Genomic DNA, 26,098 nt, shown 5'->3' on the forward strand with positions numbered 1-26,098 from the left:
CTATTCACAGCCTCGACACAATTCAAGGAAGCTGAACCCAACAAATGCTGCATAAAGTAGCTGTTACTTGACATTGAATAGAGTAAATAATATCCAAAGGGCCTACAATCGTATTCTCAAAAATTCTACCATTCCTATTCTTCCAAATGTTATAAATAGTAACAACAAAAACAAGAGACCAACTATTACCACTGCACTGAATCTTAGAGCTTAAATTAGATAGCAACCAGATACCAAATTTTTGCATGAAAAAACCAGCACGCACATTCTCTGGAAATAACACATCCCACACTTCCTTAGCAACATTACAAAGGCGCAAAACATGCTCAATGCTTTCCATAACAAAAAACGCAGCATTTCAGATCCTTGGCAATTCCAAATGATAGGAAATAAAGAATTCAAGCTTGAATTATTTTGTCACACAAGAGATAAGTAAGCATCGTAATTAATCCCATAGAGAACGTTGAAAATTGACTGCGAAAAAGGTTGTTCCAATCAACAGCAAAATTTTTTTAATAGTACTCCTTCTGTTCCTTTTTATATGTCAAATTTTTAGTAAAATTTTATTTCTATTTACTCATCATTTTTAAATTTTAAGATAACATTAATTACTATGTTATTAATTATATTTTTATATCTTACCTAATTTTTAATTAATTTACATATGATAATTAATATGCATTATTATAAAGAAAAATGAAAAAGGTTATACTAGAAATCATCAAAATAATTATATAGAAAACAAGAAAATTTATTACATTTTTTGATATATGTAAAACAACTTTAAATGACTATTATAAAATTACAGAGGTAGTATTAAATTAAGTATGTCCTTTTAAAATTGGTATCACAAGTGTTTCAGTAAAAATTGAAAGATATTTTTTTTAATATAATATATAAGCCCAAATAACATTCGTGCAAAAAAAATATTTATATTTTTTTATATTCAGCATTGGTTTTCTATGATTAATGTGGTATATATATGATTTATTGTCTGATATTGCCAATTGAAGGTTGTTTAATCCTGTGATTAATTAGTTTTTGTAATGCAATGTAAAAATATTCTACTGATGCAGGAGAAAAAGATATTGGCTCAATATCAAACATCCAGATTGTAGAACTTTCATTACTCTATAAAACTATGAAGTTCAAATGTTTAGGTATTGATCACAAATTTTGTACGCGGGAGTATATCAAATTGTGCAGTTCGTTGGAGTTGCAAGGATCGAGGTATATTTGCAATTTGACATGGAAATTGAATTAAAATTTAGTGGCTAATTGTATTTTTATTTAAACGTTACTCTTTCTTTTTCTCCAATGACTATGTTCATCTGTGCTTTATGCTACCAATATATCATCAAAATCTTCAACCTTCTACGAATGTATCAATACATCAAACAGAAATGCATTCATAGAGCATAGCTCGATTATTACACAACATAACGCAAAACTTTTTTTTTTCCTCTTTGGAAGTCACAGACTCACAAAGCAGACTGAATGCAATAAAGGTAAGTAGTATTTATAGAAGATAATAACATCGGAAACAATGGTAACTAGGGAACTCATGGAGGCCCAGGTGGACCGGGAGGGCCAGGTGGGCCGCCGAATGGGCCCCCAGGTGGACCCCCAAAGCAATCTTGTAGTAACCAGCAGCAGCACAAAAAGCTCACGCTGTTCAAGATAAAACAAAATAAATAAATAAAAAATAGCATTTACTAATTACAATTGGTAACTATTAACTGGGAAATTATTTTAACAAAGCACCAGTTTAAAAATAACCCTATTATCTGTTAATTATTTTACAAACAAAAAACACGTCATTATTTTTTAAAGAATAACTTATATTTGATAGAACATAAATTTTTCATCATATACTTTTCTTTCATCTATTCTCTAATTTCTTTGTCATTCTTTTATTTTATCTTTTTCACCTTTTCTATTTCAAACAGATAAATAAACTTTGCGTTTCATGCATGATGCATCCATTAATATTATTGAGTTATTATCCTTCTTAAATAGTGTAAATACCAAGTTTTTACTTACCAAGAACTAATTATATCGCAAAACCCACCGAAAAATCCCGGGCCTGGTGGGCCAGGTGGACCCCAACCGGGAGGGCCTCCTGGGCCTGGACCTCCGGGTCCCATTCTATGGTATGGCTTCCTCTCTCGTCAAAGAACCTTTGAGAATTCCTGAAAAGAAAGAAAGAAAGAAAAGGATATATACGAAGTTTAAAATGAAATTGAGAAGAAAGTTCCTTGGAAATTTATAGGACACTTCATGGGTTAACTTAGCATAGAAGCATCTATATATTATCTATATATATACTTGTTCACTTTCTTTTCTCTATCCTCACATTCCAACTAATCTTCCAATTCATTTCAACCTAACTATCAAACCAGTTTCTGTCAGTAAAACCTCTATGCATCGTACATATCATTCTCATCGCAGAGACTTCTAGTGAAAGGTTGTTACTCAAAAAATTATAGTTTTAGAAATTCAAAAAGAAAATTCCTTGATTGGTAAAAATTGATGAGTTTACCTTTATGCTTAAGATTGGTAATTAGTTAAGTCTACAAGTTCAAATCACACCTTAATATGGTAATAAATCTATGCTATATTAGAATTATTTACTAAATAAGTCACCACTTTTTTAAAAACTTTGAAATATATTGAGTTATTTAAAATTTCTTATAAACCTAATGACTTACTTATAATTATGACGATGATGCTATTTAATTAAATTTTGACTGCAATATTTTGAAATTATATATTTGTTAATGTATTTCAAGATTTAAGTATGCTTGCCTACGTATATATCTAACTCCGATAACCTATTTATTTAAGGGCACTGATACATAAATTAAAGTAAAAAATATTGAAAAATATAATATTTTATATTATTTATATATTTTCGTGTTTATAATAAAAACTTTTTATTTAATAGCAAAAAGGTATTTAAAATTGGATTTGTAAGTTTATTTAAGATGTCTTACCATTTGAAAAGACAAGTCATATTTAAACAGGATTTGCATTTCAAAAACAACTCTTATATGAGTCTTAAAGTTAAGCATAATTATTCAATAAAAAATTAAATTATTTAATGAAAATATTAAATAACAATAATCTAACTTGATGCAGATATAAATCATTCATATCTTATTTTAATGCATAGTGGAGTTTAACGATTGACAACATTTTCAATAATATTTTTACCGGTATTTGATTGGAAAGAAAATGATGGGGAGAGAAGAGGAGTGCATGAAATTTTGCTACTCTTCTCGTCTGATTTTCGCTTCTTTATAATATTGAGAGGATTTAAAAAAGAATTAATACTTAAAATGTTCTTATATTTTGAAATTCAAAATTATAAATACAAATGTAAATTTTAAAAATCTTTTATCTCTTTTACAAACCAAACAACAAAAAATCATTTCACCTCCTCATTCATTAAAATCTCTCATTCTCTTAAATTAAATAAATAATAATAATTACCTCCTTCCATCAAATCTTTTCCTTCCCTTCTTTTGAATTATGAGTACAAATGTAAATTTTAAAAACCCTTTATCTCTTACAAACCAAACAAAAAAAAAACTATTTCACTTCCTCATTCATTAAAATCTCTCATTCCCTTAAATTAAATATAAAAGAAATTACCTCCTTCCATTAAATATTTAAATCTTTTCCCTCCTTTTGAATTAAACATTTCCTCAAGTCTTCAATCTTAGTGAAAATGCAAAATTACGGGAAGCACTAACAAGTAACAACTTCAAACTGCCTAAAAGCTTTTAGCAAGCTACTCCCTTTTATTTTGTGGTTACTTTATTGTTAGTTGAGTTGTAATGCATATAAACCCCATAATTGAAGTGCATCCAATTCTACATTTGATGGGTAAACTCTCTTAATTTGTTGCTGCTCTATATTAGTTGAAATGCAACTCCTATTTGTCCCAATACCCTTTTTTTAAGTTGACAGCAAAATTTAAACTTAAAATTATATAAATACTATCTAAACCCTCTTACACTAAGTTGACCCTAATAAAATATATACATCATAAAAATTATTTTTTATCCTTTTATAAAAACTTAATTGCACTTGCATCAATTATTTTTAATTAAAACTTAATTACTTTGTAATTTTCGTAATCAATAAATGATAACTACTAAATATTTAATAAAATAAACTCATTCTTTCTTTTGCAAGAATTAAAGAAAATGACTAACACATTGATTAACTAGATAAATATAATATGGTAAAAAAAATAAGATAAAAATTAATAACAAATTTAATGTTACTAGATACATTAATCAACTATACTCTTACATAAAGTAGATCCCATAAAATGAAGTGGATCTCATTCTACATTTAGAGGGGCTAATAACTCCACATTCAAACACTGTTCTCAATTTGTGTTTCAAAAGTGAGGAATAAAATAACGCAACTAAATCGCAGCCGAACTTTGAATTCTGGCAAAAACTAAATACAGAAGTCTGAACTGCCAATTGTGATTCTGTTATGGTGACTGAAGAGAGGTAATATATACTAGAAATGAAGGAAAGTTTGCATGCAGTAAACCTGATTCACAAGCTGCTGAGTAAAGAGAAAGGACAAAATCTTTGTACTCCCACCCGATTTCTTAGTTGATGTTGCAGGGGAAAGAAATGCTTTCGAACCCTTTGTTAGTAAATAAATCATAAACCCAAAATCTTATCAATGCGAGCTCACTCCTGTACACAAAACCTTCCATGAGCTCAAAACAATATCATCACATGATGGCTGCCAACCCCACAACGTCCCCATCATCAACTTTAGACTCAGGAGCATTAGCTGAGCTGCGTGGTCTCGCTGAAAAGCATAATTATAAGAGGTTAAACATAGATAAAGGGCCCGATTGTTTAAGCTTTTTAAAAAAGTGATTAATTGTTTAGAGAGTTTGTGGAAAGTGATTTTTTTTGTTACAGACTATACTTTTCAGAAGTTGGAGAAGTAGAATGTGAAAAAGCATTAGAAGTCGTTGCTTACTTGAAACATTTGTAATGATGTTTACACTTTTCTGTGCTGCTAGTGCTTTCAATTTGTTACCGGTTGCTAATTGAAGCAAGCTTCTCATATGCTGCTTTTGTTCCTTTGGACTAGATGTTTTCGTTAAAGATTCCTCAAAGGCAACTAAATCTTGAGGGGTAATACTGGGGAGAGACATCAAAACCTAAAAAGAGCAACAAAATACACCAATTAGCATCAAAAGTTTTGGCATCCTCTTCTTTGCAAGTGAATTTCAAATGCCAAATGCAATCAAGAGGAGGAAAAAAAAAACACATTAGCCAAGTCATGGAAAACAAGAAAACTACTCACCTGCCTGGGAGCTGGGTGTCTATCATGAAGATACACAAATATTTCACGACAAATGCCAACTAGATCAGCACTGATTATCGCATTTGATTCAAGGGATAAACCTTGAATAACGGATGTAAAAAGATCTCTAGAAACATATTCGATGAGTTCTGCATGATTCGTTACTATTGCAAGAACTACCAACACAGAGCAAAATGAAGAGATTTTAGTCACAGCTTCACCATCCGTCCATGTAAAAGCTTCTAAACACATTCGTAGTGTTGGAAGGGCTACACCTTCGTGCTTTAGAAGGAAACTGTCACACATAAGACTTGTGAGAAATAAAGCTCAACTAAGAGCATACCCAACCATAGAGCTCAACTAAAGCTCAACTATCATAGATGAAACGTATTACAAAACAAGTAGAAAGCATACCCAACCATAGAGCATGATGCAACTGTATCCAAGCTTTTTCGCGAAGACATGTCTAATCGACCAGCATTCCCAGACTGTTCCAAAGAAGGGATTCCAGTATTGAGGGGAGGAGAAGCAATGACAGAGAGGAGTGAACACATCTCACGTGTGAGATCCCTCAGAATCGTTTCCTCCATCACTTCCACTTTCAAGTCTGATCCACTAAGAATGCCATGAACATCTGGAACCTTTGCTCTACCATCTTGTAGAAGACTAGACCATGAACAGCTAAGAGCTTGCTGAACATGAACAAACAATGGGTGTAGAAGCTTTTCCAGCCAAATCTCCCACATATCCAGGGGACAATATTTAACCAACGGAATCAAAGTGGAATGAACAAGCTGTCTTATATGCCTGAACTCCATTGACTGTATATTCTCCATTAGGGCAACAGCAACAGAGTGCGCATCAAAATATTTGAAAAATGAATCCCCAACGGTTGCTGACAAGCCCAATACATTATACCTATTCATATAAACCAAGGATATAGTAAAGAAATGGAAATGTGCATAAAAAACAATAAAGATGTCATACATACAGGATTTTCTTTTTCAAGGAACTTTATTTTGTCATTTCTAGAGATTTGGTGCAAAAACAATGTTGAGGGGAAGACAAATCAAACTTGGGACAAAAGTTAATAAATTATAAATAAAAAATATAAATAAGATATGCACACTTACCCACTGTCTCTGATGCCTTTAAACCAGTTTCGTATATCTGATTCATTTGGTTCAGCATATCCTTCTTTATTCATGTTGACCTTAGATCCATCAGTGACAGTCAATGAACCCTTTGGTAATTTAGAGTTCCCTTCTCCAAGAAGACTGAACCTCTCAACATCATTCATGATCATTGCAGTTCTAATCTCTCCAGGTAAAGCTTGATGTACAGATGGAGACCAAAGGGAATGTATACCACGAAGTAGCTGGAAAATAAGAACATACTATACTTATTAATACAAAGTACTTAGAGAGCAGGGTTAAAAACAGTGACCATTTTGTTGCAAAATACTACAGGAAACATAACATGGCCGGCTTCTAAATGGTTGTATACATACTTTCAACAGAGGAGTCAACATCCATGATATGTGAGAGGCCATTGGATTTAAAGGAGTTGAATTTGGTGTTGAGCTGTTTTCTGAATTCCAGTTGGCTTTCTTCAATCCACTCCTCTTAAGTGCCCTCTCAAAGAATGTCACTGTATGAAAAATAGACCACATAACAGGCCCTTCTGAGCACAACTGAACCAAACCATGTGGACCTGACAAATATTTATCCTGCCACTCCGTTTGTGTCCATTGAAGGCTCAAAGGTTCTAGTAACCATGTTAAAACGTCTTGCTGCTGTTGAATCCTGAGCCAAATTTATAGCAATAACAAGAAAAGGTTTTACAAATTTCAACAGAGTATCAAACAAAAATTTAACAGAATTATCTCCAGTTTGATCCTTACCCAGCAGAAGAAGCCATAACGAGAAAAGCTTCGCCTAAAAGATTATGTTCTCCCTGGAGTAAACGCCCCTCCCTTTGCAAACTTGCCATTGTATCAGCAATGCCCTACATATAGAATTGATAAATTAAACAAACATTACTCCTCCAAAACTATATCGAATAATTGACACAATGGTAATGCACTATTTGTCTCCTGACAGACATGACATTGCAACATAGCACATAAGCCAAACCTTGAATAACCTTTAGTCAGATAAAACCTTAACCTTGTTTACTTATCTACTGATTCTACTCCACAATGTAACAAGTTTAAAAAATAATTGGCTTAAATATGTTTTTAGTCTCTCAAATTTAGGATAAATTTGTTTTTGGTCCCTAAAATTTAAAATTCTTATTTTTAGTTCTTGTAATTTTAAAAAATCTTAATTTAGTCCTTATACTCAAATTTTGTTAGGAATTTGTTAAATATTGGTGCATAAAATATACCTACTAGTGTCCCTCTTAGTGAAAACATCACATTAAATCCAACTGATACTACAACTACATAACTGTCTCAATTTGTCACTTTCAAATATGTTAATGGTGACCCAGGAGACTAAAACAATATTTTTTAAAATTATAGGAACTAAAAACAACAATTTTTAATTTGAGGAACCAAAAACAAATTTATCTTAAATTTGAGGAACTAAACCAAATAATTTAAGGCCCAAAGTCCCAAACCTTTATACAAGTTATTCAAATAAGCACAACAATGCAATGTAAATATGCAAAATATGATATTAATATATTATTAATGGACTCTTGGCCTTCTTGTCCAACTAAAAGTCAACTCCTGGTCATTATAAATCTAATTTTTTAAAATCGGATCAATTGATATATAGGTCCCTATACTATTTTAATTTTCACCTAGGTCTTTATTTTTAAGTGTGCAATAAGGTCCCTTAATTTCAAAAATTATAATTATAATTAGGAACCTATCATAGGAAATCCATAGGGCACAAGTTATCCTAGGCTGCTTCTGGGGACCCAACTAAAAATTAATGAAACTAAACCAATCCATTACAAAGATTTGGGTTTCTATAGTATCAAAATTATAAATAGGTTTGAGAATCTAGCCTACCAATACCATTAGAAATTTTGATCAAAGTTTAGCTTTTCATTCTAACAAAAATAATCAATAGCACTCTTTTCACCTGATAAAAGTACCACTTTGAAAATCACATTCGGCTTCTGTCAAAGATTTAAATTTCACTTACCTATTTCCAATTAATCTCCCATTCTTAAGTTTCAAAGTCAACATCAACATTTATAAGAGGTTAGGCTCATCAAGTGAAATAGCATTGTACACTAATAAGTTCACATGTCTAAGAGGGGAAGAAGACTAAAGTATGAAAACAAGATAGGAATGATCAGAAGACAAATATGAGATGCATGGAAACTGATTTCAAGAACAATTTTTACAATAACAGCTGACAAAGCAAACTAGAAAAAAAAAATCAAACTGCAAGATATTCATATCAAAATTGCAAAGATTAGAAAAAGAAAACAAAAATTTTCATATTGCTGCACAGGTGCTTTGACACATTATATTATTGGAGGATATCAAAGATACTGTAGCTAGTTTGGCGTGACCCCTACAGTAGCTGATTCTTAGGGCGTGTTAGGAAAAGTTGTAAAATTAAATTATTTTAATAATCGATTATAATTGTAATTGATTATAACCAAAATGAATTTTTGTTTGTGTAAGTTTAGTGAAAAGCAATTTTAAAATATTTAATTCGTTTCTATACAACAAAAAAATCAGCTTTTGTGCAGTAAATGAACTTTAGAAGAAAAAAAGCTGTTTGAAAATAATCATAAGCGCCAAATCTTCAGATTCATAAAAACAGCTTAAATTTCCAGAAAAAAAGCTGTTTATAAATTCCAGCTAGTTTTCCAAACCACTAGCTTATTCTACAAACAGCTTTTTTTCTCATAAAAACAGCTGAAATATGGGAATTTAATCTTTCCCAAACACACTTATAATGCTATGACTTGGCTTACACGAGATGAATTCATAAATTGAATTGCATATCCCTCCTCTATAAATTTCATATATAAGTTTATTCCTCTATATATAATAGTCTCTTATATATATATTTCATATATAAGTTTATCCAACAATTGGCGTTTAAAGAATGCACCTTCATATGAGGCAAGATGCTTTTGTCAGCAGTTTTTGCTATCCTAATAAATGATGTACAGGTCTGCAGCCTTGCATGCCGTGCACCAGGCATTGACATATCCTATCAAGAAACATATAGTTTTTAACTTGCTACAAAATTTATCAATAGTTGAAAGTAACAATGAAAAGTGATTGTTGCGAGAACCTTGGTTCCAACGGGAAGAGATGTTAGAAGTTCAAATAATTTATTAATAACACTGCCAACTGCATCTGGGAAATACTTCAAAAAGGGGCCCATAGCATCCAAATAGTGGACAAGTACTTCAACTAGTGCAGGCTCCGTCCATTTTAAGGAAATAAATTGTTGAAGTAAACCTACAAGACATATGTACATAACCAAAATTATTGCAGAGGTTTAACTAAGTAAGCAAATCTAGAACAGCAACAAATGGAAAATTAACTAAAATAACCTTCAAATGTTCTGCATAATGCAAACTGGACTTCGGCGTTTGCCTTGGCAAAGTCATTGGATCCATCAAAAACTGCATTTACAACATTCTCTAAAGCCAACTGCATGCATTCCATCACAGCTAAGTCCTACAGTGAGAAAAGCAGAACCCATAACCATAACTGACAATTAAATATAAGATTGAAATGATGGTGACGAGCTGACAATTTTAGAAATCAAAATATCAACAATACAACAATACATTAAAAATTGGAATAGAAGGTAGTTATACCTGAGTTGGTGCTGGTGAAAGCAAGAGACCTTTAATGATCGTATCATTTTTTTCAGAAACTTTGGTAGCAGCTATCAGGGGTTTGTAAGAAGAAACAAACCTAATCAGCTCCAACTGTTTTAAGAAACCATTCATCAGTCAAAAATATTTTGAAAAGGTTCATTTGAATTTAAGCTTAAAAAAGAATAGAAGATTGAGAACAACAAAAAAAAAACAATTAAAATACCAAAGCCAAATATTTCAGTATATTTACAGCTTTCTCTGTTGTGCAAAATTGGTATGGGATTAAATTTTAAAAGGCCAAAATTTCAGTTGCACAAATGTCTTTCTCTGTATCTTTTCATATTTAAATGTCCAAAAGTTGAATTATAAGGAATACAGCAAAATCATAAGTTTCCGATAACTCAGCCAGTAGGATACTCCACAAACCCATGACGGATAGTTTACTTAAGATTTACATAAAATCAATGGAAAAATTGCAAGCAATAAACCATTACTTCCGAGTACTATGTTAAAACTTCAATATGAAAATTTTCAGTAAAATAATAAGTCAATAACTTACAATACATTCCATAACAGAAATTTTTCCAGTAAACAGAAGGGAATGAAATTGTATATTCATATGATGAACAATATTATCTGACTTAACATGTGCATGAGACATACCAGTCTAGAGCGATACTGGCTGAAGGTTCCCTTGCCCTCAAAATTGTCACTCCATAACTCCAATGCTCCTAATGAAATGGCAGTCTCATGCAGAATTTTTTCTCTCTTGAGCATGCGAATGAAAGATGTATCCAAAATTGCACCACAGAAGTCATCACTAACAAAACTTAGAGTCTTTTTCCTTGCATTTTCAACCTCTCCAGAACCTTTGCTACTAACAGCTGAACTATCAGCAGCTGCATGTGTGGAAATTTTTGGCTTTGACATTAAATCCCTCATTAGGACCTGCAAGTAAACATTTGAGGAAAGAAATGAGATACCATTTGATACACAGTATTGACTATTTTCCAAGAAACATGGAACACCACCAGATAGTAATTTGGTACAGTAATCCAACATACCAGCCAGAAGTTCATGGCTTGAAAATGAATAGCAAACTTGAAATGTTGGAAAAATCCCAGCATCTGGAGAGAAATGAGAAATCAAAATGAAAGGATTAAGTAAAATTCAAGATAAATGCATGTTGATGTACAATAGTAAAATGAAAGGGCAAAATGTTCCCTTCATGCATCGCAAGTTCAAAACATAGTGAATAGTTATCCAGGATTGCAATGTGGAGCAGCTGATCCCAAAACCACTATAGAGAGATGACCGCTAATATGAAATTTCTAGATATAGATTAAATAGTTTTTATTACATATATATAAATGCACAAAAAAATTACCCAATATTGAAGGCTTATTCATAGTTAATAATTAAAATTCATTATTTTAAGCTAAGAATAGAAGTTAATAACAACAAAAACAAAAACCAAGTAATATAAAAGAAAACAAGAAAGGACAAAATATGGTTACTCGTCTGAACACAACAGTGAAAGAAAGAGAAAACAAAACATTGACATTAAAATGCATAATTAAAATTAAAATAAATAACAAAAGTAAAAAAACAAAATTAGAAAACATATTAAAAAATATAATAGACTTTAAAATTTTTTAAAAAACATAATTAAAAATAAAAAAAATAAAAAAACAGAGTTAGAAAACATAACAATTAAAAATGTTAAAAATAAAAAAGAATAACAGGATTAAAAAATAAATAAAAGGTGTAACAGTTTTTTGAAAAATAAAATTAAAAATAACATAATTAAAAAATAGAAATATTTTCATAAATAAAAATAAATAATCAAAAATTAAAAACAAATTAAAAAACAAAAATTTGAGTACAGAAAAGTCAAGAACAAGACTGAGAACATAAAAGTCAAATGTGAAGATAGTAGACAAGACACCCTCCGAACAAGGTATGCAGAAGTCAGAACAGAGAACAAGGTGGTGTGCGATGATGATCATAGCTGCTATTTGTGGAAGAGTGAAGAACACAGCAAGACTGAGGCTACGGCTTGGGCACAAAGAAGGTGAGAGGAATGAACAAACACAACTCATGAATAAGGTCTGATATTTTACAAGTTTGCCCCAAAAAAGGCATGAAATGAGTCTGATCCAAGGGTAAAAGAGTATTCAGACCCATCAGCCCATTAGTGGACACAATGCCCGAAAAAAATCACTATATCAACTGTGAATCATGCTGCTACAGCCGTGACGGACAGACACAACACAACGCAACGGAGAAGAGAGGAACGGGGCCACCCCAGGACACAACAGCACAATAGTGCTACTATCACGTGCAATTAACTACTCTGAGTGTGAGCAAAATGATAAAAAAGAACTTGTTATTTGGCAAACAAGTTGTGTGGAAAATTTTGCAAGATGTATTACTAACCCAAGATATTCTGTTATCTGTAATTACAATGTTGAATTCAAAACAAAGAATATATGACAAATTTTCCAAAGAGAAACCAAAACCATAACAAATCTATGTCATGTTAATCAAAGTTTTCCCTATCCCAAGCTGCTTAATGTTACAGTGTTACTATATAACTCATACCTGTTCAAGGTAAAGCGGAAGTAGGGTGCTATCACCAGCAATACTTTGCAAGTTATAAGAACCCAGTGACACCATACTTTCACATATGTATTCAGCAAATTCATATTCACCCTCATCTATGGACACAGCACCTGAACCAGATCTATACAAAAATTCTCTAGATACATTCATCAATGTTTGAAAGATGCTGCTCATAGCTTGGTCAAATTCTGAAGCAGATGCATCAACAGGCCTCTTCCTACAATCATAATTCAGAGTAACCCATGGTATTATTGATCAATGAAATATGTATAAAGCCATTAGAGAACAATAATGCATACCTTGGAGAGACAAATTTGAAAAACTCTGAAGCATGAAAACGAAAATCTGGAGCAGATAGTAGTACACCACAACTGCAGGGAGTTAACAGAAAAACAAGGTTGGCAGAAAGACAAAATCAGAGCATGGTTATATACCAAGAATATTGCAGTGCAAGACAGTACAGGAAAGATACATACCCATGAATGATGCCAGACTTGGCAAGATCTGACACTGGAGCCCACTCAGCATATGCATTTACTGCATTTAGAGTGGCTGTTACAGTGGCAGCATGCAGTTTGGCTATATCCATCTGTTGTCTACCAGCTTCACTCAATGCAGCTGTAAAGTGCCTTTCTAGTAACTGCATCAAGCATAACAACATTAACGAGGATTAACAAAAAATATGTGATAAGGTTTCAGGCTGAGATTTACAGTGTATAATAGTGGCAAAATTTCAGGCAACGATTGAGTTAGCCCACGCAAAAGTAGCCTTCGCCGATCACCTGAATACATTAACATGGCAAGAAAAAATTCAATATCATACATAGAGAAGTCACAAAAGACAAAATACAAATACAACATTTGAATGTTAAAAGAGTCAATGTGTTAGGAGTGTTGAGTTTATGTTTCATATTTCCTTTGAGGAACACCTAGTTTATTAGCAGTGTTGTCAAATAGCCACTATAGTGCTATTGTGTTGTGGAATTCCTTGGATCCGCAACCATGACTTCATCTGCTATTGCGGCCGCTGTAGTTATTGTGGTTGTGGCATGAGTCTTGCATCCTCTTGTCATCTTCAGCAAGTATCCAATCAATTGAACTATTGAGTTAATATTACGCATTTCATTTCTATTTGGATACAGCTTAATTTTTTACACATACAATTGATATATATCTTACATTTCAACTGCTAGGTGACTTCCTCTATTTTCCCGTAATGCTATCCGCTATATGATATAGCAGATTATTGGCTTGCCGTCATTTTCCACAATCAGCAATTAATGATACTGTTTATTGGTATAATATGCACACATGGTTCCTAAAAATCACAAAAATTAGTTCATCCCATTACATACAGCAATCATCTTCCTCTGTTTACATTCTGTCTCTCTCCACTCACACAGTGACATGCATTTTTTCTATTCCTTCCTGGTATCAGATGGTGACGTAATATTGACAGAGATGAAAAACATTTCTAAGATAAGTTTAATAAAAACATGCCATCCTAGCATGTCCCTTTAATTTTTCCATCTACAGGGAAACTTATTAATCGGTGTCAAAAAATTTCACCAGAATAACTCATTGCTCCATTGCTCGAGTCAAATAGATTTATGAATTTGGAGAAAGTTCAATTCTTTTACTCAATTTGTGTACATGAGCCACATTCACACATCCATGCAAGAAAACTAAAGACATCGTAATTTATAAACCTTCTAGGTCTTCATTGTGAACTGTAATGTCTTCAGGAAGCCACCGCAACATCATTGCAACCAACTCAGCCTGATACACAATTGTGAATCATAAAAAATATAAACATATACTGTAAGTGTGCTGAAATAGAATAAACTCGATCCAACAATGATGCAAGAAGGGAAACATGAAATTTACTTCTATTGGACCCTTGCTGGATAGAGAAATCAAAGATGGAAGCATTTCTTGCCATAAATTAAGACCCTCTCTTCTAACTACCTGTGAAAGAACCGCCAAACTGAATATAATTTATGCAAAGAAAAACTGCAACTGTGACAGAATAAGAAGCAATGTAAATGAAAATGAAGAGTGTAGCAATGAAAACCTCGGCAACAAGGGCAGCTGTCTGGCTCTTGAGAGCCCAATTTTCACAAGGGTCTGCAATCTCAGACATCAAATCAATGGAAAGATTCGCAAAGTTCTTGTGCTCTGCAGGGCTTAACTCCTCCCACCTTAAGCGCACCAAATGCTGTGTGCAGATACAATTTCATATAAGGCACAAGGATAAACAACTAAACAGACTTATCATTGAAAACACAATTAAGACCGACGAGAATTTGGACCTGAAGCATTTTAAAGGCATGTAAGCGGATTTCAGACGACCAGTTCTTTTTCACCAGAAGGAATGATGTGTTTGCCAGTATCCGAATATCACCTGCCTTGATCTGGACAAATTTTACACAAACTAATTAGTCTCCGCTTCCGCCGCGTGTCAGATATTAAAGCATGAAAATCATTCACCGTAAAGTAGCAAAACTCATGCAACGATTAATCAGCCAAATGTTAAAACATGACAATTAATCACCATAAAGCATCAACAACTCATAGACCAATTATGTAACGGAAACTACACAAGCTTCTTCCAGAAACAAACAATTGCTATCTTGATAAAAATAAAAATAAAAACTCATGCGCAGAAACTTCACGTTGTATCCTTCATTTCATTTCAAAATGCAAAAATTATATTTAATTTTTAAAAAAAATTAAAAATGAAGCAGCATCATTGTCAGCACAATTGAGAACATAACAAATGAAGCAGCACCATTCTCAACACAATTGAGAACACGAAACGATCAATCTAAGACAATTACTAACAAAAAGAGTGTATAGAGATAAAGTAATGCTTTATGTTTATGAATAGAATAGAGCCATGAGCTATGTGAGTTATGCTGGTTAGGGCTTGTGTAAGAAAGATCGCAGTTATTAGAATAAACAAGCAATAATGCAAGCAGAGAAAGTGAAAATAGAGAGAGAAAAAAAATGGAGATATAGGTTGTGATGAGATGCATGAAAAGTGTGACCAAGGAAGAGAGAGTACGGAGTCGAGAAAAGCGACGGCGTTTTGTCGAGCTTGGGGAGAAGAAGCCCAATCAAGCGCAGTGGCTATGGCTTGGGCGACATTGTTGGCGCTGATGCTGTTGTTGTTAACACTATCTTCCATTTCTTACTTCAACTTCTACGCTATTCCTTCGCTTCAATCCTTCTTCTGTTGTTAATGTTGCGACTTGAGAGAGAGAAAGAGAGAGATATTCGGTCTTTTGTCAACACAGAGTCGGGGTTGGGTTTGGGGTTCAATCCCATGGAGCCCTTGGGTTTTTATGCGTTTTTGTGCCTAGTTGTGCGTGAGCGTCACTCTTCTCGACTTGTTTTTTTTTTTTTTTTTTTTCTTTTGTCATAAGTTTTCTTTATTGTTTTTTTCATCTTGAAGCTTTTTTTTTTCTCTTTAAATGCCTTACCCGCGGTAATTAAGACAAAAAATAGCTATTGAATTATTTAATGCTTTTTATATGTAATACAGGTATTATTTAATAAGAATCTTGTAAATGATTTGACCAACGACCACGACCACTCATTATATTTAGATAATAATTAAAGAATAAAAAATATATTATAAAATGTAATGTTTAACAATATCAACACATTTTTGTAATCATTATTCAAAAAGATTATTGACTTTTTAAAGCTATTTTCTTTGGTCTAACTCCATTATTGAATGTTAGTTAAAAAGTAATTCATGTCATATTTTACATAAATATAATTACTTTTGTAATCTACATCAAGCCTACCTAATAGAAATTAAGAGACATTATAATATAAAACACTCAGTTTACAAGTTTTTTTTTTCATTTATGTTATAGTGTGAAATATCTACATTTTTTTATAATAAAACTATGTGAATGAATTTTGTTAATTATTTTTAATAAGATCTCATCCCATAATCATATTTTCTTAATATTCAATTTTGTTTAAAATATCTGAATTCATATTCCCCTAAATCCTAAATATATCAATATTTTATCATTTACTTATAAGTTTGCTTGATTGTTTTAAAGATGGACGTGAAATTTGAATTGAAAATAAAATTGTTTGATCGTTTACCCATTTTGTAAAGAAGATATAAGTAATATCAAGATATATGAAAACAAGTTCAGAATGTAACAAAACAAAGTTATGTTAGAATATGACTTTCAAACTATCATAAAACGCATTAAAGATGCTTACTGTATAAGGTACCAAAGCTTCCAAGTAATATTTTTAAGGAAAATAAAGAGTTGAAAAGTAGCATATCTAAAATTAAAACAAACATTTGTTACATTCTACCTTTTAGTCACTTGACTTTTATTAATATATAATTTTTTTTTATTTATTTTAAAATAAATATTTAATTCTTTTAATTTTTAAAATATGAAATTTTGATCTATGATCAAATAATAATTAATCATGAAATTTTAAAGTTATCTATTAATATTTTATCCTTTAAGTGATAGGATATTAAGTGAATTAACATATAAAAATAAAAATAAGAACATAAAAAATATTTATTTGTACCTGTTTTAATAAGTATTATTATTTATTATATTAATAAATTCTATTTACATACTTTTTTTATTCTATCTCCAAATATTATGTTGCAAATTTTATTTTTTTTTAAGTTCGTTCCTGGAGTATCCACCGCCGATAGCAGTGACTAATCTCCTGCTACGTTAGAGGCACCTTAAAGGGTGAGATAGCTGGTCCCAAAATTTAACACGACTGCATATACAAGCAAGATTCGAACTCCTGATCTTGCTTAAGCGTGAAAATATTATATTATTTAAGAATTAATAAACAGTATAATTTAATTATTAATAAATGTCACATATTAAAGAGAATTTTGTGCAATGAATTTAATAGTAAATTAATTTTATTTAATAGATTTGCTAAAGACATTTAAATAGAAAAATCAGAATAATATTTTTTTCATATTTTTAAAATAAAAATACAAGTTTTAAATTTAAGAATAAAAAATATATATAAAAGAATTAAAATAATACTATTTTTTAGAATCACAAGAATTAAAAACATAAATTTACAATAATATATATATATATATATATATATATATATATATATATATATATATATACATATACATATTAAATGTATATTTAAGCCTTAATTTTCTTTTCATCTACTACAAATACTTGTAAAAAAAATTATCCGGATGTTCTTTACCTCTGTTTTATCGTGTGTATTCGCCTACTAAGTTAATAAAATCCATTATTCATCCATTTCTCATTTTTTTCCTTGCGCCATTGTGATTAACCCCATCGTATATTCCGATTAAGATTCACAATTACAAGATGGATTTAATTGACGTGCTGTGTAAAAAGATTACAAGATACGTTGGTGGCTTCCATCCACCCTTTCCAGAAATAAGAAAACCAAAATAGCTCAAAATTTTATTGCAAAAATTAAACATAATTCAGATATTAACACGGAACTCCTTTAAAAAAAAAAATAAATCACGATGTACATAGCAGTAATTCTCTCATAATACTAACAGATTAAACAGAAAAGGAAATTTCCATTTTAATAAAAACCAAGAAATAAAAAATTGAAGGTGTAAAGTTGGGGAAAATTGATTTTTATCACTTGCTGAGAACTGAGAAACTATTATACTTTCACTCAGCAGCACGGCATTTTAAAAGCGTATTGCGCAGCAGTTGGTCTGCACCCAAAAATGAGGTAGCAGAGGCATATTCTTAATTGACTCTATAAGAATGTACTAATATATCTAAGCTATGATTTTCTTTCCTTTAACCTTGTCCTTGAGGGCATCTTTATGTGGTTTTGATAAATCCAATGCATCACCTGTGGTGTGTTTCTTCCGCTTAGCCACTCCATTGTCAGCAGCATTACCTATGGGACCAGACCAAGCTTGGAATGGTTCCTTTGAATAGATATACGAGGTTGACGTAAAAGAGACATCATTAGGAACAGTATCTGGATCAATGTGATGTGAAGATCCCAAAGGAAAACCAAGTTGCCCATCTTGATGTGGTGGAGGGAACTTTTCACTCTTGCTCTTGGCATTTGCATGAGTGATTAGACGTCTTCTCTGTTCCGCAAAAGAAATCATGGCAACAAATTTAATCAACTTTACTTTTGATTCAGGATGCAGATTTTTTCTATATTTGTAAAGTAAGACAGTTAATTATAAGGAAAGTAGCAATACAAATAAATGGATGATAAAATAAAATCCTTAAACAAAGCACAAAAATACTAAAGAAGGAAGAAAAACATGAATATATTAATACAGAGGAGTTCTTTTTTATCCCTCTGCATGTGTATCCTAAAACAAACCATTTGATGCACACCAAGCTGAAGCCATTGTCAAAACCAATGAACCTAATCAAAAGATATTTCCCCTTAACATGCATATATCTAAGCATTAAGCACTCCTGATACACCCAAGCTGCTTCAAAAATTATGATACAGGCAACCATTAAGCTCATTCAGAAGTCAACAGTAATTCGAATTACTACAGACAAATTCAAATGCCTTAAAGCAACGCATTAATCATCTATCATATACTTGAATATAGGGGTTAGGCAAAGTCTTGAAACAAATTGAGCACTGAATCTTAATAATCTACTTGTTGGAAATGGTATTATTAGCAATTTGGCGGATACTTGTGTCAGCTTGAGACAGAAAAAAGTTCTGTTGCCAAATCCTAATTGTCCTTTCTACTTGCTCTCAATCATTTCATTTTATTAGGCATTCTCAAAGAATATAATAACCTCAAAGCACATCTATTCAGGGTTTTATAAACCAAAGCAGAGCATTTCTAGTATACTCGTGATTATCAATAAAAGTATGCTTTTTCAACGTACATCAATATTGGATTGAAGCTCAGCATTGGCTTCCGGAGCAGGAAAAGCTTTTACAGCACGATCACGCGTGCGATGCTTCTTTGGACCATCAGCCTGAGGTTTGCTTGCAGCTCTTAGTCTGAAAATTCACATAGACAAAGTAACTAAGAGATAGTTAAATACAGTAGAATGGCTAAATTATAACTAGCAGACTTAACCAAAAAGACAAAAGGAAATTTTTCACTCGGGTAATCTCTATAAATATCAGTATGAAGACTCTGTTTATTGGAAGAGTATACTTGTTAAATAATATAAGGTTATAAATGCGAATAATCTAAAGAATATAAAATATAATTGTTTAGGTAATATCAGTATCAACACCCTACAATCCTACATTTACTTATCACGGTCCTTATCATATTTCCAAGTTCTGTGTGCGTGTATATTCCAGTATGCAGAAAGGAAAGTTAAGAGCTGAGATACCTCCTCATTTCATCATCCCGTCGTTTAGCATCCATTTCCTTGCTTGGGGGATATTTTGGAAGACTAGATGGATCACAAGCATAAGGTTCTGTGGTAAAGAACTGCAAGACGTAGGAACAGACAAGAAAGCTAAATGTAAATGGGTTTGAATTTAAAAAGATAATCAAAACTCAACAAGAATAACATCTAAACCAGATTCAAGGTAGTTTCATTTGATCAATTCTTACACGGATATACCTATGTAACATTAATTTTAGACCATCTAGATACTTTATTGTGAAAAAAATAAATAAAACAAGTCATCCATTCCATGTAGAATTTTTATTTAATTTTAATTTCAAAGAAAACACGACCAAGAAAATTATTGAATCTATTCCAAGATGGATTCCTATGGTTAAGATAAACACAGCTTAAGAGAGGAACATCACCTCTAAGACTATATACAAGAATTGGTGAAATTTTTTCCTATAGTGGCAGGTTATTACATTCAAGAACATGGTTAGGATAAGATATCCAAAACAAGAAGCTGAAGAACCAAACTCTTAAGAAGAATTTTTGTCAAGATCAAAAGATTGACTGGCTATAATTGTTGTTAAGGATCATATAGCCCAACAAAAACAGGTTCCACATCAAAAAGTTATAGGGCGTCATGTAACTCAATACACAGGTTATTCATACCATCAAAAAACAGAGTTACAAGTATGTGTTTTAGGCATTTAGGAAAACCTATTTGCACAAGGTACCACCAATTATCAGTCCAAGTGGTATGACTAGGAAATAATAAAATCAATAACAAATCGGCAGAAAATCTGAATGCAGCACACCAGCATTTTAATGACAAGATATGGAGTTTTGAAAAACCCACCTCACTTCTTAAAGCATCTGAGGCAGTTTTTCGTTCTACAGGGTCAATTGCAAGAAGTGTATCAATGAGGGGTAGAGCAGAAGGTGGAAAATCTTTAAATGTCTCTCTTATGCGCCTCTTGTATGGCTCTCGTGGTTTAAACAAGGTAGCATTAGGCAACTTTGACTTCTTCCAATACTCATCAGAAGGTGAACCACATAGTTTGTATATCTTGTGCAGTTGCTCCACCTATGAAAGAAAAGAGTTAGAAAAAAATCTAATTGTGATTTCTTGTAACCATTAAATGAATGCAGTTGATGTATCTTAGAACCAAACTATCCCATGTAAATTTTAAATTCCCACAATCTATTCAAGAGATATTAGAACTAAATGCGAGATCTAGTTGTAGTATACCAATTAAAAAGAAACACTTTTCTAAAAACAGAGTACTTATACATTGTAGTCAATGCAGTTTGGTAGTAGTTATTGATCCACATTACATATTGAGAAAACTGAAGCAAAATTACTATTAACACCTCTCTATCCTCACAAATGCATACATAATTATTGGAAAAAATCCACATCTCACATCATCTAGGGCTAAGGCAAACAATCTTCAACAATATTATTAAGGCAAACTTTCATAGAATTACCTTAGTTATCTGTGACACAAAATAAGGGAAATGAAGAAAAATCCTATAAGCCAACAAGATGAGATGTGAGTTGTTACCTCTGTACGACCAGGCATGATTGGCTTCCCTGCCAATAACTCTCCTAAAATACATCCGGCACTCCAGAGGTCTACACCCACACTATAATCTGTGGCACCAAGAAGCAACTCAGGAGGTCGATACCAAAGTGTTACTACACGACTAGTCATGGGATGCTTATGGTTTGGATCAAAAATAGAAGCCAGTCCAAAGTCAGCAATCTTAAGTATTCCTTCATTCTCAATAAGAAGATTTGATCCTTTAATATCACGGTGAAGTACATGACGATTATGACAGTGCTCAAGTCCTGATAGCAGCTGATGCATGTAACATTTTACCTGCAATGAAGGCACAGTATTTGGAAACATCAAACCCTACTGCTTGAAAAGAAACTGTACCAATCACGAAATGATACAAATAATTCTTAAATTTTTAAGGCAAACCTGGTCTAACCTGAGGCTCCGTGAACCTGATTCCTGGGCTTGCAGCAAGTCCAGCCAAATCATGGTCCATGTAATCAAACACCAAATACAAACTACAGGACATCCTTGACGTAACTAAACCTTGCAACTTTACAACATTGGGATGATCCAACCTTCGCAAAATAAGAATCTCTCTCGCCATGAATTTTACACTCTCAGGTTCCAAATTGTCAAATCGAACCTTCTTTAGAGCAACAATTTTACCCGTCATCGTATCTTTAGCTTTATACACATTACTATAAGTCCCTTGCCCAATCTAAAACGAAGAGAAAAAAAAAAACAAGAGAAGAGAATAAAGACAGTCAGAAGCAAATGCAAGATTCCAAACCACACAGGTTCATTTCATCCGACCCAAATAACACACAGATCCAATTCTCATTAATTCTACCACCAACAAATTACAAACAGATCAAAAATCAATCATGAGTTTTACTTATAACAAACTGGGGATATTAGATAATCTGCAGCAATGAACTTGAAACCAACCATATCAGGAAGTCCAGATAAGGCATGATCCATGAATATTAAACGCTTTTACATTTCAGATCAAACACAATGCAATGCATGCACCCAAATTAGAAACAAACCCACCCACCTTATCAATTTTCTCAAAGGTGTCGGCCTTTCGCGGAATCCAGCCACTGAGTGCTTCCCCACACACTGCAGTGAGCCAGGGTGGCCAGCCAGCTGCAACCTGCTCCCCTCTCAAATGCTTGGGCGGATTGCTCAGCCGCGGATTCGCCTTCGATCTCCTCCTCTCGCCCCGAGGCCGCTGCTGCTGCACCCCTTCACCGCCGCCACCACCACCATTCTGAACCTCCACCACCTCATCCTTGCTCCCTGACACTCCATCAACCTTCCTCTTAGACTCACCACTCAAACCCTTCTCCTCCTTCCCCTCAGAGACTATCCCCTTCGACGCTTCCCTGCTAATCACACACCCCATTTCTCCAATCTAAGCTCCATCCATCGACATTCTACCTTACCTAAACAATCATAAACACGTCAATTAATCCAATCGAAAACACACACGCTTACGAAATAATAAATGCGCCTAAGCTTCACTACACGAGGGAGCAAGATTTTAATTCGAAATTGAAATTGAAACTGAAACTGAAATAGAAATCAAAAGCAAACCTGCGGTTCACGATTGTTACTCGGCACCAACAAGATTCAGTGATCTGGTTGAAAAAGGAAAGCGAAATGAAAATTCATAAATGCGCGCACAATTTGGGGGGAAAATTAAAAAAAAAATGAAAAAGTTAGAAAGGAAATTTGATGTGTTAGGGTGAGACTGATAGTGATTAGTGAGTGAGAGAAATTGGTCTGGAATGAGAAAGAGTGAGTGGGTGTGCGTGTGTTTGTTTGGTGCTGTAACGTACTGTTTGGACTTTTGGTCTCAGACAAGAAGAAAAGGATGAGATCTTCTTCCCATTCTCATTCTCACAGGTCAAATCCCAAACACACCTTACACCTATTATATTATTATGTAATCGTATATGTACGTCGTAGTGTTTGTACTTACTACTCTACTATACTATACTATACTATACTATACTAGTATACTATACCATAACCATTATGTCCACCCTACCCTCTGCTTCCTAAATTCACGGGTATTTAATTTACTTTCCACCTGTTTCGTAACTCCTAAGCCACGCCCAATTAATCCCTAATTCATATCAACCTATTACTACTTTTTTAACACATCTTTTGTTAGTATTAATAAGTTTAATATTATATGAGGCTTATAAAAATTATTTTATTATTTAATTTTAGCTTATAGTAAAAAATGTTTTTCAAAAAGTATTTGGAGATGTATATTATATTGGTACCATTTGTCATGTTTATTTGTTTATTTATTGCGTTAGGAGAAGGACAGTGGTTTTTCGTGTCTTGTTTAACAAAACTAAAATTTGTAGACCACTTCACTTAATGGCAGTGAGTGTGGCACATCCAAATGAGTGGACGTGTTGGCTGTTAAGGGATAAGCCAACCCATGTGCTAATTATTGTTTTATTAAAGGAAACTTATTATAAATAGATCCAAACAGTTTTTGCAAAAATGTCTTCAAGAAATCATATTTCTCTTTCTTTTAATTGCTTATAAATCAATGTCACAAAATTATTCTAATTTAATTAGTGATGTGTGATTTTTTTCTAAAAAAAATAGTATTGTCGTGCATCGAAATAAGTTGGGATTTCGCTGAATTTTTCTTCCTTCAGCTTTCTTTTACGTTCTTCTATTTACCTATGTTTGTGATGATGGTTAGTAATGCCTTATGTGCGGATAATTTTTCTGTTAAAAAAATTAATATTAATGTTGTAAAATTTAACATAAAATTCTAGTTACTAACAAATTTTTTTTTAAAATATTGATATCAGTGTTTTCAAAATTTGACTTGATCTAAATCTTGAATTGGATTTATGTATTTGACTCATTACAATTTAATATGAATTGGGTTAACTTTTTTATTAAATCCGTAAATGGATGGGTCATGATTTAGATTAGTTCAACCAATGAAGATGTTTTGAAAAAACAAAATGAAGAGAACACGGATCACATAGGAATTAAACCTTTATTTTTGGATAAGAAAAGAAACTTATTGACCTTTAAACCAACCACTGCACCAACAAACTTAATTATTATATAAGCAATTTAAATAAATTTTATAGTATAATTAATTTTAAGTTATATATTTAATAATAATACGTATGCACATATATCTATATTATTTTATGACATAAATTACAACTATATTATATATATACATATTATTTATATTTTTAATTTATATTGATTTATAAAGTTTAACATATAACTTTTTTATGTATTTTTTTATATAAAATAAAATAATTTTAAATAAGATGAGAATTAAACTCAAGTGAATGTCATTATTTAATACTTATATTTGTTTGAAGATTTTTTTAAAACATTATATGAATTTATTCAAATTTGTAAATATGATATGTATATCATAAATATTTTTTGAAAAAAAAAATAATAGAGACTAAGTTATACAATTTAATTAATGATTTACAGATTTAATCTTTGATTTATCAATTTAATATTTTAACTAATTTGATGATTGGTTGGATGTTTAAAACTATAATTGATATAGATATGTGTAATAGATGAAAAAAAATATTGTGATTTCTAACATAGCCGAAGAGAGAGAGGGGGAACCAGATTAGTAATAATACTAGCCTCAGTTTAACATTGCTGGAACTTGAAAAAATGAAATATAAAGAGTATAAAGGAAGTGACCTAAGTGTACAACCCCGACACATGTGACTACTCTTCATAGTTTCGAGGTTTGGGTAAGGATAGGGAGACACACCTCACATGTGACTAATCTTCATCTTAATAATATTGATCTCCAATTGCTACAAGAACTGAAATTACATCTAAGTAGTTACCAATATAATTTTTTTTTAACAAGTAATTGATTACCTTTGTGTGTAGACGAATTAAGTTACTCCAATTTTTTTTTTTTTTAAGTTACTCTTCATTCTCTTTTTTAATTTTTTAAATTTAACAATTTTAACGAATATCTCACATTTGACTATTAGATTAAAAAAAATGAGAATAAAGAATAAATAAAATGAAAAATGCAGGTATGAGATATAAGATTAATACAAGAAAAACGCAAATCACTAAGGTTTTTTTTTTAATGAAAACACTAGTGGGAAGTGGTGCATTATATATATATATATATATATATATATATATATATATATATATAAATGAAAATTTTATACTTACATATCGTTTATATGTGGGACACCAGAAAGTACTAGTTTCACTACAATGTCCCGCTTGCTTACGTTTTTGCCTCCAAAATTCAATTTAACAAAAAAAAAAACATTAATGTGGCACTTTACACGCTGATTTAACACCCCAATTTGA

The 26,098-nt window shown here is 32.0% G+C and overlaps 2 protein-coding genes and 1 long non-coding RNA gene across 4 annotated transcripts; all 3 read right to left on the reverse strand.

The window, feature by feature from the left end:
- Positions 1-1,383: 1,383 nt before the first annotated feature.
- LOC109798009 (uncharacterized) lies at positions 1,384-2,513 on the reverse strand. Its single transcript, XR_002239762.3, has 2 exons — positions 2,044-2,513; positions 1,384-1,671 (listed from the first exon to the last, which is right to left on the reverse strand). It is a non-coding gene; the product is annotated as an uncharacterized LOC109798009 (long non-coding RNA).
- A 1,737-nt stretch (positions 2,514-4,250) lies between these two features.
- Positions 4,251-16,127, reverse strand: LOC109798004 (ARM repeat superfamily protein). 2 transcript variants are annotated; one of them, XM_020358193.3, is made up of 22 exons: positions 15,854-16,127; positions 15,099-15,200; positions 14,861-15,004; positions 14,674-14,754; positions 14,496-14,565; positions 13,498-13,568; positions 13,263-13,426; positions 13,086-13,157; positions 12,766-13,003; positions 11,226-11,288; positions 10,825-11,109; positions 10,159-10,272; positions 9,889-10,015; positions 9,624-9,793; positions 9,438-9,539; positions 7,256-7,359; positions 6,863-7,157; positions 6,486-6,730; positions 5,767-6,270; positions 5,353-5,647; positions 5,023-5,206; positions 4,251-4,845 (listed from the first exon to the last, which is right to left on the reverse strand). In XM_020358193.3, the coding sequence occupies exons 1-22, from the start codon at positions 15,974-15,976 to the stop codon at positions 4,766-4,768; spliced, it is 3,633 nt and encodes a 1,210-aa protein (XP_020213782.1). In that variant the 5' UTR covers positions 15,977-16,127; the 3' UTR covers positions 4,251-4,765. The 2 variants fall into 2 exon arrangements, with proteins under 2 accessions (XP_020213782.1, XP_082915287.1); XM_083059161.1 differs by lacking the exons at positions 14,496-14,565; positions 14,674-14,754; positions 14,861-15,004; positions 15,099-15,200; positions 15,854-16,127 and adding an exon at positions 13,716-13,972.
- A 2,104-nt stretch (positions 16,128-18,231) lies between these two features.
- On the reverse strand, positions 18,232-23,683 carry LOC109798007 (putative serine/threonine-protein kinase At1g54610). Its single transcript, XM_020358196.3, has 9 exons — positions 23,572-23,683; positions 23,327-23,370; positions 22,785-23,175; positions 22,161-22,445; positions 21,728-22,045; positions 21,019-21,246; positions 20,154-20,254; positions 19,692-19,809; positions 18,232-18,916 (listed from the first exon to the last, which is right to left on the reverse strand). Exons 3-9 carry the CDS (start codon positions 23,133-23,135, stop codon positions 18,593-18,595), a joined length of 1,725 nt encoding a protein of 574 aa, XP_020213785.2. The 5' UTR covers positions 23,136-23,175; positions 23,327-23,370; positions 23,572-23,683; the 3' UTR covers positions 18,232-18,592.
- Positions 23,684-26,098: the final 2,415 nt, after the last annotated feature.

Source organism: Cajanus cajan, chromosome 6, assembly GCF_000230855.2.
Source record: "Cajanus cajan strain Asha chromosome 6, NIPB_CcT2T_4, whole genome shotgun sequence".
Taxonomy (NCBI): domain Eukaryota; kingdom Viridiplantae; phylum Streptophyta; class Magnoliopsida; order Fabales; family Fabaceae; genus Cajanus; species Cajanus cajan.

Excerpts from the sequence above, each read along its gene's own strand:
- LOC109798004 (XM_020358193.3), bottom strand. The coding sequence starts at position 15,976 with ATGGAAGATAGTGTTAACAACAACAGCATCAGCGCCAACAATGTCGCC. Across the intron at positions 10,016-10,158 it reads TTTCACCAGCACCAACTCAG|GACTTAGCTGTGATGGAATG; the intron begins GTATAACTACCT and ends TTCTCACTGTAG. Across the intron at positions 5,648-5,766 it reads GCATCATGCTCTATGGTTGG|TTTCCTTCTAAAGCACGAAG; the intron begins GTATGCTTTCTA and ends TATGTGTGACAG.
- LOC109798007 (XM_020358196.3), bottom strand. The coding sequence starts at position 23,135 with ATGGGGTGTGTGATTAGCAGGGAAGCGTCGAAGGGGATAGTCTCTGAG. Across the intron at positions 22,446-22,784 it reads CCTTTGAGAAAATTGATAAG|ATTGGGCAAGGGACTTATAG; the intron begins GTGGGTGGGTTT and ends TCTTCGTTTTAG. Across the intron at positions 21,247-21,727 it reads TCATGCCTGGTCGTACAGAG|GTGGAGCAACTGCACAAGAT; the intron begins GTAACAACTCAC and ends TTTCTTTCATAG.